The sequence below is a fragment of the Varroa destructor genome, unplaced genomic scaffold, assembly GCF_002443255.2.
Source record: "Varroa destructor unplaced genomic scaffold, Vdes_3.0 BEIS01000004.1, whole genome shotgun sequence".
In the NCBI taxonomy this organism is placed as follows: Eukaryota; Metazoa; Arthropoda; class Arachnida; order Mesostigmata; family Varroidae; genus Varroa; species Varroa destructor.
Genome location: NW_019211457.1, coordinates 12,796,101 through 12,808,346, shown reverse-complemented (window position 1 = coordinate 12,808,346; position 12,246 = coordinate 12,796,101). Strand labels below are relative to the sequence as shown.

The 12,246-nt window shown below is 41.8% G+C and overlaps 1 protein-coding gene across 1 annotated transcript; it reads right to left on the bottom strand.

Annotated features, from left to right (window-relative positions):
• Positions 1–764: 764 nt before the first annotated feature.
• Positions 765–11,581, bottom strand: LOC111249327 (very long chain fatty acid elongase 4-like). Its single transcript, XM_022803047.2, has 3 exons — positions 9,410–11,581; positions 4,834–4,973; positions 765–2,719 (listed from the first exon to the last, which is right to left on the bottom strand). The coding sequence occupies exons 1-3, from the start codon at positions 9,620–9,622 to the stop codon at positions 2,194–2,196; spliced, it is 879 nt and encodes a 292-aa protein (XP_022658782.1). The 5' UTR covers positions 9,623–11,581; the 3' UTR covers positions 765–2,193.
• Between the last annotated feature and the right edge of the window lie 665 nt (positions 11,582–12,246).

Sequence of the window (12,246 nt, the reverse complement as noted above, 5' to 3'; positions counted from 1 at the left end):
CGGGCGCAAATGCAACTTTTTTTAGGCGACTTTGCTAAATAATTAGAGAAATCTTAAGGTCCTCGGAGAGCACTGAGACCAAACCTATAAAAAGTAGTTTATATTGCAGGAATAGTCGATGCAGCACTGATATCAGCAAGGTAGGATTAAACGAAATACAACAAAAATGCATTGCATAGTCCTTACTGCATATCACCTGTTGGTTAAGTGGGGACATCTTCCGAGGCTTCAGCGAGTAGAACAAGACAGACGTAAAAGCTGGCACCACTTAATTATAGCCTGTTTAAACGACGAACATTTAATGCGGTTCGATGATCCTGGTCACAACAGGCTGTTTGCCTTCTACTGATCGTTTCATCAGTTCATTTCTACAAGCAGCTTAAAAGCTCAAATGTGATCTTGCCCTACATGCAGCGGACTCCAGAAACGATGTGTGTATAGCTGCATTAACCGCCTCCCATCAAAATTTATCTTCGCGAAAGAAATACTATAATCAAACAAGGAGTATTTTAGAGTTAACATGCCAGAATCACCAGAACACTCGACCTATATCCACTCAGCTGTTTCACTACTCAAAGATGAGTACGTCCGCGTTCTACTTCACTTATCAGCTTATGGTCTCACATAAACTAGTTTTATAATCTTTTCGTTATTAAGCAACTGAAACGCACAGCAAAAAACGCGTACGCGCCCGCGCTACGCTGACTGCGGCGCCATTTACGTTCGAAAACATCTTTTATTAGGCCAAAAAAACACGAGATAGATCTACGCCACGACCGCTAAATCGTGTGAACTTTATTTTCTTATATAGATGTACGGCACTAATATATATATATATATGTATACATACATATATATATATATATATATATATGTACAATATTTCATGATCGCCGATCAAAATATGCACTACTATCAGTGTGAACAAGTTAGCTTCTTTTATTACCTTTTGCTTATACCGTTCCAGGACGAAGTATCAGCCCTCATCTGCCACCAAATGTCACTGCAGATGAACGTAAAGAATTTAACCTGCTTAAAACACGGGCAGCTAAATACTCAGTGCTGAGTGATGAAATTATTTGAGGAGCATCTTCCTTTAGAACTCGAATAGAAAACGTTCCCGAAATCATTTACAACATTAATTCAACCTACAGAGGACGTTGTAGCGAGCAATTCACAGGTGAAGGGTCATTTCACCCTGTAATAAGCCTGAACACACTTTTGACAAAACAGAAGCTGTTATCAAGCACGGCCTCACAATGACCTCGAGGGACGGTGCTACATAGTACAACGAGTACTGAGTGACGGTCGGCCAGTATAGACTTATCATCCTGTTTTCTATACTCTGTATGACATGCAGAATATAATGCTTTATACATATACAGTGAGGAAATGGTTATCCGCCAAGCACAATCACTTGTTACCTTTAGACGAGTGTCACTGAGAGCGCGAATGCGACCCTTACTATACACTATTGCTAAAGTTCGCTAGCCGCAAAGCTCTCCTAGCCTAGCTACATGAATTTTTCCGTACAAAGTCAAAATGCTCAATTCTAGAGAGGTAATAGAAGAAGGCGGTTGAATTGCGTAGGAAATTTGTTTTTGCCTGTTACGTGTTTCACTGTACCTTTACTATAGTGTTGAGCACTTCAAATTAAAGAATCGTTTTGATGGCATATACCCTTTTCTAAGCGGCCAAATATTTTTTTACTTTGGACCAAAGACATGCGAACGTTCGTGAACCGATCCGTCATCGTTTCAACTGTGTAGACATCGTGCAATTTCTATATGTGCTAACGATGTATGGTCGATCCTAGTTGTATCACCGCATCAAAAAAACTCGGTCAATAGCGCTTGAACGAAGATAATATAACGTTTTTAAAATTCAACAATTTCAGCTTCCACTAAATTAAACAGTCATCAAGCTGTGTTTAATAACGTATCTTAATTTTGTTGATGTAACAACGCAGCATTGTATGACCCGGCGGTCGTAGTTAACGAAGTTTTTCTGTTTAACTCTGCTAAGCTTCGACAAAATTTGTAGTACAGTTTAATACCCCCACCTTGTAGCTAGGGATTTACATGGTATACATTTTTGGATCTTATGCGATCAGACGCCATTTCAGTGTAGCATTTTTAAAGAGGTGGCGGACATTTCGGAGCCCTTATCGACTTGACTCACCACGAGATCCGGTTAGTGGGGCTTTTCGTGCTGCTGGAGCGCAGCGTCGCCATTCGCCGCCATTAGTCCATTGGTCAACTTACCAGCCTTCTGCACGTCCTTCGCTTGCTTTCGTTGAATTCTGTAACTTTGGATGTAAAAGTTGACGAAAAGTAAGAGAATGGCTCCAACCGCTCCCATCCATCCGTAGACAATGGCGGGTGGATAACCACAGCTTTTCCAGATGGGAATTGACAAATGAGCCATCATAATGAAAAATTGCAGAATCTGTAGTTTGGTCAAATGACGTTTCCACCAAAGATATGGCTGGACTGCCGGGCCAAGGGTCGATAAGAAATAGTACGAGTACATCACGGAGTGAACGACCGAGTTGAGACAGAGCGTGAATATCAGAAGATTGGTTAGACCGAAATAAGCGGATCCCCAAGCAGCTGCTACAACGACAACGTGGTGGAACACGTGCAAGAACGTGATTTGGCGTTGGCGTTTACGCAAGACGAAGAACAGGGTGTCAGCGAAGTCAATGACTCGTAGCCACCTGAAAGGAGAAAACAAAAATAGCATGGACTGAGATGTTTAGGAACTTCATCATGCCTATGTATCTAGTGACAGTTTTCTTTACCGTGCCAGCAGACCGCCTATTTCAAACTTTGTCATGAGACCCTTATGGCGTTTCAACGTTAACCTCGCCTGTAAATAGGTTATTGTGGGCGAAAGTAAGCAGAAACGTGGTATCCCCTAACTCTAAGATACATGATAGCAACAGCATTTCGCTCAACTTTTATATATTATGTCTGACTTGGTTAATCCTCCTTCTGTTAGACCATGTAACCTTTGGCCCTGCGCATGTATACATAAGCAAGTGTACCGAGACTGAAATGGAGTGCTCAAGCAAGCATTACATTAGAAGATAATTGATTGTTATATCCAAAGCTAGCTAAGCGGCAAAAGTTATAAGAAGATGAATATGCTTGAAATTATGTAAGTTCTCGAAAAAATAACGATATAAATACGAATAACATAAGTAATTCATTATTAGGGAAGCTAGAATTAACGACATGATAAAACAGGTAGCAGTGAACTTGTTTTGCACAGTTATCGAAGGATATCTGCATCGCATCTAAGCGTAACGGCATGTATGCCAATCAGACGCCACTACGAAGATATTAAAAATCTGCTCAGCGTCAATTTACTTTGTGGTTTTTTTCTTTCAGCTGAGTGCAACAGGTGGCGAATCGAATGGGCAGCGGCATACATATTGAACAGGTGCGAAACGGAACAAGATCAGCTAGTGGTCAAACATTAATGTATCTGCTAACAGATATGCATAAATTTAGCCTTAGATATATTTTACAGGAAGAGCTATACGTCTGCTCTCAGAAATTCAAATTTTACAATATATGTAGTAAGAAAATTAAAAAGTACGTTAGAACCAAAGCCAAAACCGGCTAGAGTCCTTCTCTACAGGATCATTGTGCTACTTTCAGTATCCGTTACGAAGGGCAGTAAGTTTCTGGGGTTCTTTTCGAAAACTTCTTTTTTCTACCTCCTCTCGTTTGTTCACTCTATATACCGCCTTAAAACGTTCTTGCCCTATCGGTGTACTGTCACAATGGTGCGTTGTAAGTACAATCTCAATTCACAAAAAAAAGACGTATGTTCCAGGTAGAAAAAATTGCACTCTCGAAACTTTCGATACTATACATTTTCGCGGAGTCAAAACAACCCGGTGCATTTGCCTTGTTTACATTACAGCGCTATCGCTAGACAGACTACTTAGGAGTAATTTGCCAAGTTTGATAACGGTATCTTGTACTTCACAGGTGCCCCCGCTTTGGCTGACCTCCTGAGTCTGCTGACAACCATCTGAAGCGGTTCTACAAGACACTACATATTATTCTATACGACGGCCGACAAACAACTGGGCAGTTGACTGCAAAGATCGGCGGCAGCCGTTAATTGCTTCAGGTCTCTTATATTTAGACAGAAATTTAGAGCTTGGGCGCATCATCAACTCTCTGAATCCAATGTGGAATTGTGGCTTAACTTTGCATCCCAAGATCTCACTCGCATGCATCACGTAACAGTAGGCGTAGTAATCGATAGTTGCAGAGCATTGTCACCCGTAATGAGAAGTGTGAACTGTCCGTTTGATCGGAATGCATGATGCAATGACTGAATCAAATAAGTGATCGATTCCTTTGTTTGGCCCAGTTGCATCCGGTCGACCTGGCTATTCAAGAAAAAAGACCCGAGAGACGTGGTCAGGTTATCCTGCCGTATGACAATGCATGGCCACACGTAGCACACATCATTAAAGCTGCTCTCCTGAATTGTGAATGAGTTTTTGTTGCACCCCGTTTTGTTGCACGTCAACGGATTTCTACCTTGGACAGTTACCTTTGTAGCCCGCTCTTGGGCACGGATCAACAACTCAGCGATTCAAGACAAGCCCTTCTAGCTTCTAGCGAGACAGTATACATTACCTGGCCAAAATATGAGAAGTCATAAAGAATGACAGTGGGCATAGTAACTTACTGGAAGAAGTGTTTTCTAACGCTTTTTTGCAACCTAATATACTAAACATTTTGCTTTGTTCTACGTGATTTTAACTAGATGTCTATTGTCCTATTTCACTAGTAGATTACTTACCAGTAGTAGTAGACTGTGAACATGAACTTCTTAGCAAGCGGATCTGTTCGACGATCCGGAGGTGTACACAAAAGTGAATTTCCCATTGTGACATAGAAGAGAGTCCAAATCCTTATGGCAAAGCCTAAGCTGGCCACCACCTGCAGCAAAAATGCATGGCCATATATTTCTCATTAGAGAACAAAAGATTAACTTCAATTACGGAAGAGTAGACTATCTCCATTGTTTCGACACCGTGTCAGCTTCCTTTATAGAAGTTTAGTCAAAAATTAACGTTGTTTTGTTGTGTTTAATTTTCTATAGGATTTAATATATCCGTAGGATTTGATGTTCCGTTTTCAATGCGTTGCCCTCGTTCAATCTGTCGTAAGAGAGCATCATTTTGTTTAGGAGTGGTACTCGCAGATCATTACGATATGCGTCACGATATATCTTCATGTGATCATATGTACATAATGTAATTCATGTAGAAGACGACTGTCCCATATAATTCGCGTTCCCACCTTGGCGTTTACTTCAGAGATGTCTTATAATGATGTCGCTTTCTTAGTTTGTATGACAATTATTGTTTCCGCTTAATCTGTCTGGCTAATTTTTCCTCCTAGGTGACTGTTAAAATTCAAATTTGCCATTTTGCATCATTGCTCTGTTCCGGATCGAACAGTTTTTTATATCAAGCAGATACTGCGACGTCTATAACACATGATACTGACTAGTCAGACCAGCTACTATCGTACTTTCCTTATTTTCGTCAAAGCTATGCTAGAAGCATGCGTTTTACAAGTATACGCGTATAGGGAACTGTGCATAGGTGGTGTTACTCCGGCCTACACATACACACACAAAAGACGCAGACAAACATTTTCAGAGCATTGAGCAAATGTGAGAAATTAAGGAGAGCAACCCAATGTTGCCCCATCTATAACCCTATTCATTCGATTAACATAAAGTACCGTCAATCAGTTAACTTACGGCCACTTTAGTCTGGGTCAATCAAGAAGAAAAACAGCTGTAATGCACAGATTTTGCACGGTTATCAAAACTGATTAAAATTATGATCAGCGTGAAAAGCGTTAGCATAAATATATTACGATTTGGGAATTTAACGCCATCCAAAAATTATGCCCGAACCTTACTCCGAAATAACTTACTTAACAATATAGGCTAATTTAAAAGCCTATTGAAACACACATTACGATAGCCCGCTTAATATGTGAGCCTCACATCGAGTAGGGAAGTCGATACGGTAGCGAGGTTGACATTACCAGAGTGAGAAACACAACAGCTTATACTGCTAGTGAACCACGCTTTCAAATATGGCATTTGTTTGAGAGAACAACCAACGAATCGCTCATAAATTTCCTAGTATTTCTCAATTACGTAAATAAACATGACAGTGGCGAATCTTTCTATTACCTTTAAAGACTTAACTAGTTCTAACTCTTGTAAATTTTCAAAGCTTTTCAAATTAACTTAGATGTCATATAAGATTGTTTGAGCACCGGAACGCTCAATGGCAACAGTATACTGTCAGCTCAATTAGACGAGTCAGAGCCACTTGGATACTCTAGGTCAATTCTGTGGTATCCACAAAGTGTGAATGTGTTTTTCGGTCGATGAAGACGCCACAATATTCTGATAGGAAATGGAAGTGGATTGGTCAGTACACCAAGGTTACACATGCTTCAGGCACCTTCCAATTCTTTACACAGATACTTTTTTTTTTTACCTCAGTTAATAGAAAATTATACCAGGCAAGCGCATAATAGCGGCACTGGCCTAAAGCCTTTAAATTATAAAGTGTCCCTTCCACGCTTGCTACATGAGCCAGTGGATGTCGAAACAGAAACGGTATAAATTATTTACTTGACAGGCAGCTGGACGGACTACCATGCCTGACAGCCCTATTCCTCGCATTGCGCACACAAATGTGATAGACACACATGCTACTGTATCATCCTTGTTGCTTTCAAAGCAAATTCTAACGGTCATGTGGTTGTAGTACGTTGTTAAGGCTCTCCAATATCGTCCCTCTACGCACTACGCCCCGGATATTCATAATCATATATTATTAATCAAATCTCAAATAACTCTTTATACCACAATCACAGATACCACGGTACCGGTCGGCGTAAACAACAGTTTTTGTTCGATCAAATCCCTTGTAAACAACGGTATACGCATTGTTACAATGTTCTGCTTCTAAATAATGTAACAATACAATACCTATACCAGCATATGGGCCACTTCAAATTCGGCGATAAATCTTAAGATATGCGAAGCATGATTCTCGGCCTAGCGAGCTTGATGCTTCAGTCATCAAAAAAGAATTCATTGCCTGTGGTTTAATTTACAGGTCATTCTTTGCAAGGTCCTTTTAGCCATCTCTACAGGCTGATTTAGTTCGTGTAAAATCTTTAATGACCCATATAGCTTTTCTCCTAATCCTTACACTCTTACAAGATGAGCCCGTATGGGCGATCTGAAGTTTCCGCTCAGCAAATTTCGACTCCGCTATATAAGTCTCCTACATAGGCCAACCTCGCCGGCTAAGCAAGCCTCCTCAACGAGCGGAAATCAGTCCTACTAGAACTAACCATCCTGTGAGATTCTGTCTTTCGGTTAGGACGTGCTTGTTCGAATAGAAATTCATAAAAGGCTACTCCGTCGGCCTGAATTTTCGCTTCACTACTATATGAAAGCTTTGCTCTGCTCAAGGAAAGGTAGTGAAAAAAACACGATACACAAACCTAACCTACATCAATTCCCTAAATAGAAATGGAGAATAAAGTACATCATAGAAAATGAATGACTAGCATGATTATACGCAAATTTCATAGTTACCACTTCGATAACAGTCTACATATCGTGTTTATAACGGTCAATTCGACAACGATAGATAGCAACAATTATTATCAATTTACCAATTTATTGAATGAGCTTTTTATGCCATGGAACTATCGCTCAATTCTCCTTGTAGACAAATTGTTCAGCTCAACCATGGAGGGCCAAAGGTCCTCATCTATGCACCTCATATTGTGCTATTGAGGCCTGCCCCTTAGATATTAAGTTAGAAAACGAAGTGGCTCATTGTTCCAGCTGATTGCTTAACAAAATAAAACTCAACTTAAAATTCGTTTCTACTACGTACGTTAGGTGATAACTAAATCCCTGTCGTAGACCTTTACTCTAAGGCTTTTTACAGCTTAACATAGCATTCAATGTACTGAGGATGGGGATTCTGGATCGATGAGGGACGAACGCACATTTTACCATAGCTGGTACATTAATCAAAATTCCACTACAATGCAACGTTGTAATGTACAGCCACCTATTGGGGAGCAAACAAAGGACCGCGTTAAAACAACTTGTCGCTCCGTATCGAAATGATGCGCAAACCAATATGACAATACTTCTAGCAATATTTTTACCTATATCAGTTCAGTTTAAGAGAGGTTCCAGGGGTTCTTGCAAGCGTCGTATCTCTCTGTAGAAGCCTGGTCAATAGGTATATTTTACGGTATTTTCATATTACAACTATTTTGAAACTAGAAGTTTTCGAGGAAAGCTTATAATGAATCCATAATGGTACTAACCGCTATAGCTCAATCAATAGTTAGAACTCTTTTGTGGAACGAAACAGGAACAACGATGATGTTCCACAATATCGTTTATAAGCTATTGAGAAGTGTAGCTATTGCAAGCTTAGCAGGCATGTGTCGGTTATACATCTTGACTACAGAAAGTAACGAGCAGCGCATCAGCGGTATTCTCACACAGTTATATAACAACTTCAGTGAAACCCTTCAATTTTTTGTGAATCTTGAATATTAACATCAATAATTGCTGTTTTTTTGATACACGGTAAACTTCCACGGTTAAGTACGGTTAAGTATGTATAACACAAGGACGGTACTGAACATGCTGTACACTCCCAGCTGTTCTAGTGAAAAAAAAAACCCAGATTCTTCTATTGACCAACGCATTTACAGCCATCACACACTTTTCATAGTTCCACCTCGTGCCAGAAACGGGTTACGGTATGCGATGCGTGACAAATTTATTTGTACTTAAATAGAGACGAAGCCACTGCCTATGTTTGCACCTCAATACCAACATTGTTTGACACTGTAAACATAAAAAAGCCGCGTTGCATGCACGTAGAAAACTGTGAAATTTTTTTTAATTTATCAACTTATCAATACTCGAATGAAAGGCGTGAAGTTGCAGACATTGCTCGACTAGAGCTTGACAACAGACTTCTACGGTGGTGTGTGACAACTGTGTTGCTGCAAATCGTGTTTCTGACAAACGTCAAAGATGCACCAAAGTAATGTTTTTAGAGTAATTGAGTTTTACACAATTGTCGTTTTCATCTATGACGAAGTACGGATCGCAAGACTACACGCATTAATAATAGTCATTTCTACACAACAATGGGACAGCTGGTTATACAATATGTAAAGTGATTCATTAGGTTGTTGTGCACAAAAATTGAAAAAAACACCTAAAGCTTTGATTTTTTTTTACCTAGATATGTAATTTTTTTGCGTTTATTGTTTGTTACTGCACTTACCTGAAATATGTTATAAAGGCGCGTAAGTGTGGTGAGCTCGTACGGCTTACGGTCCCTCATGAACTTAGGCCCCCATATGTAGACCATATAAAGATAGGAGGCAACAATTGATATAAGGGTCCATGGCTGAGCGGATACCCATTCACTTACGCGGGGATCCCGTTCGAACACGTAACGGCCTTCCGGAAAGCCAATCAGCTGCATATCATCCATACTGAGGTTTCCTGTCAAGTCCTGACAAGATCCAAATATCAAACCTCAAAGATTTGTATGCTAGAAAATATCAAGTTTACGAAACAGATATGTTCGTTGTCGCCCAACTTGCAATTGTCTCACAAACGTACACCGTCGCGTAGATCTTCACACATCGGTAATAAACCAGCACGGTTTCCGTATGGTTTTAGTGTGCCGTTCAAATTCGATTGTTGCTGCCGTTGAGCAACCGCTAGACGCAAGTCCCTGCCAAACAGATGCTGTAGTTGCCCTGTAGTAATGTCCTGCAGCTAGAACTCCTGCTGTTCCGTTACCACGGCAGTGCATGCAGCAGCAGCAGCAGCAGCAGCAGCAGCAGAAAAGATGGTTGTAGCAGTCACCGCCGCTGCCGCCACTGCAGCCGATGCCAAAACTCTACAGGAACGCAGGCAGAAGTAGCTGCTGCAGAAGTATTTTTGCAGCAGCGCCACCACTGCGAAGAAGGCGAAAACTACTGACAAGAGTGACCTGGGGACCCGAAAACGCTAGAAACGCTAAAAAAAACCCAACACGCAGCGCAGTCAGCGTTGCGTTTGCTGGACCCGAATCGGAAACAACGTCGGAGCAGCTTTCGCTAGAGGAGTCTACTGTTACAGCTGCTGTTGCCGTTGCTAGCAGGGAGCGACAAGTCCCGCGACTAGACGACGAGAAGCGAAGTAAACGGTGCACCAAGTGAGTTATTTCTTCAGCGGCAAAGCTCTGTCGCGAGAAGGCCCGACTGGTGGTCGTTTGAGCAGCAAAAACGGTGCTGGCTTTTTCGTTCGCTCCGTTACCTCAGTTTTGCACACAAAACCCAACGGCGAAGTCCGAACAAATGAGCAGAAGGGGAAGTGGAGTCTGTAGTTGGGTAAACAGCAAGCGACAGCGGCGAATACCCGCTGAGATCTACAGAGGTAAGGTATGTTCGAAACGATGTGCTCAACTGTATCTAGATGTGAGAAAGACCTAAAGCTCGATACTCGTGATAGTGGCCAATCTTTTGTTGGAATGAAACAAAAGAAGTTTACCGGAAATCGCTGCAAGCAAACGATAACGGTTGCTGAAAGGTGTAACAGGAAGGTAAACTCGAATAAAAAGGCGCCAAGTGCTTCTATTCGCTTCGGTAGAACGTCAACGAACGACAAAGCTGAGACATGCGTCTATAACGTTTTGGTCCGACGTAGGAGATGTTAAGGAACAGCAGAAAAAGCTCAAGGGTAAGGAATGACAGCAACAGCAATTCACTTTCTACGAAATCACGTCCCCTCAATGCCTATACGTTGCTTGTTGCACGACAGATGCCCTCGCCAGCCCTAAATTCACTGTCACTTTTATCAGTGCGCATACGGCTTTGACCAGACGAGATTTCCGCGTTTATCATTTGCCTGTAATGCGCCCTCACTTGCTGCCGGTGACTTTAGCTTTGCTGTTGGGTCAGACAGCTCCTGCTGGGTTTTCTGTGGTGGTAACGTTTAAGACAGCCTTGACTCTGACCGATTGACCTGGGGCTTAGAATGAGCCTTGGCCCTTCTTTTTTCTGCCGCAGCAACAACAAGTTAACAAACTGATCTTCTGAGAAGTAAAGTAAATGCTTTTGTGTCTCCCAGCTATATGAGCAACGATTTTTTTTTCGAATTTTTTTTTTAGATCGCGTTCATATAGACGTCAGTCACACAATGGCTCGCAGACGAAAGCTTCCTGAGATACACTATCTAAGCGCGTTTCTGGTGATCAGCCCAGATACACTCGCTGAACCTTCTAAGCAATACAGCTGCGCTACACAGCTCTCGTAGAAGGTTCGTCGAATTTAGTTGTCAACGCTTGGCCTAGCTCCAGAATAATATAGCATACTGATAGAGGAAGATGTGTTAGCACCGTGTTCTAGCCGGGTAACTTCAGACTCTGTCGCGTTTCGATTCCTGCAGTAGACTAAGAAGCAGCAGACTGCATTGCGTCGAAGTACTACACAGGGTGAGGGAAAACGTTATCGAGAGAAAATTGACAGCGAGGGCAACTTCCTTCCAGAACTGAAGCGGCCAGTGACATTCAGTTAGTCAAGCTGCAGCCATAAGCGACAGCACTGAAGCCGATTCGATACTTGAGACAAACAAAGATTGGGTAAAGACGTATAATTTTGCAATATCACGTAACGCACCCCTCGCCGTACGCTTGTCGTTGCTTCATGCCTCAGGTGTGGCTTGGCTGTTCCAGTCGCAGTCATACAGAAAATCTGCTCCCTCGCCTTTGGCTCGCCGACGAAGTGAGGTTTTTGTGCAGCCTCCAACAGCAGCCAGATCAAACGACGAACAGTAACATGAACCCAAACAGAATGCGACGATAAAAACAATCGCAGTAACACAACAATATAGGTGGTCTACTAGGCAGATAGTGGGTACGCATCAGCCGACGAGGATTAACGGAGGATTCTCACTCATTTAGTAGTAACAACAACAACAACAACAACAATGGTGGAAACTTCCAGGCGAAGTACACTCGCGACTGCGTCTAACGACAAGGTCTTGGTCTTCGAACCTTAGATAGACCATCGTTTAGTCTACATTTTCTTGCGCTTAAAATCAGAAGCAGAGCCAGACTGAAGAATACTG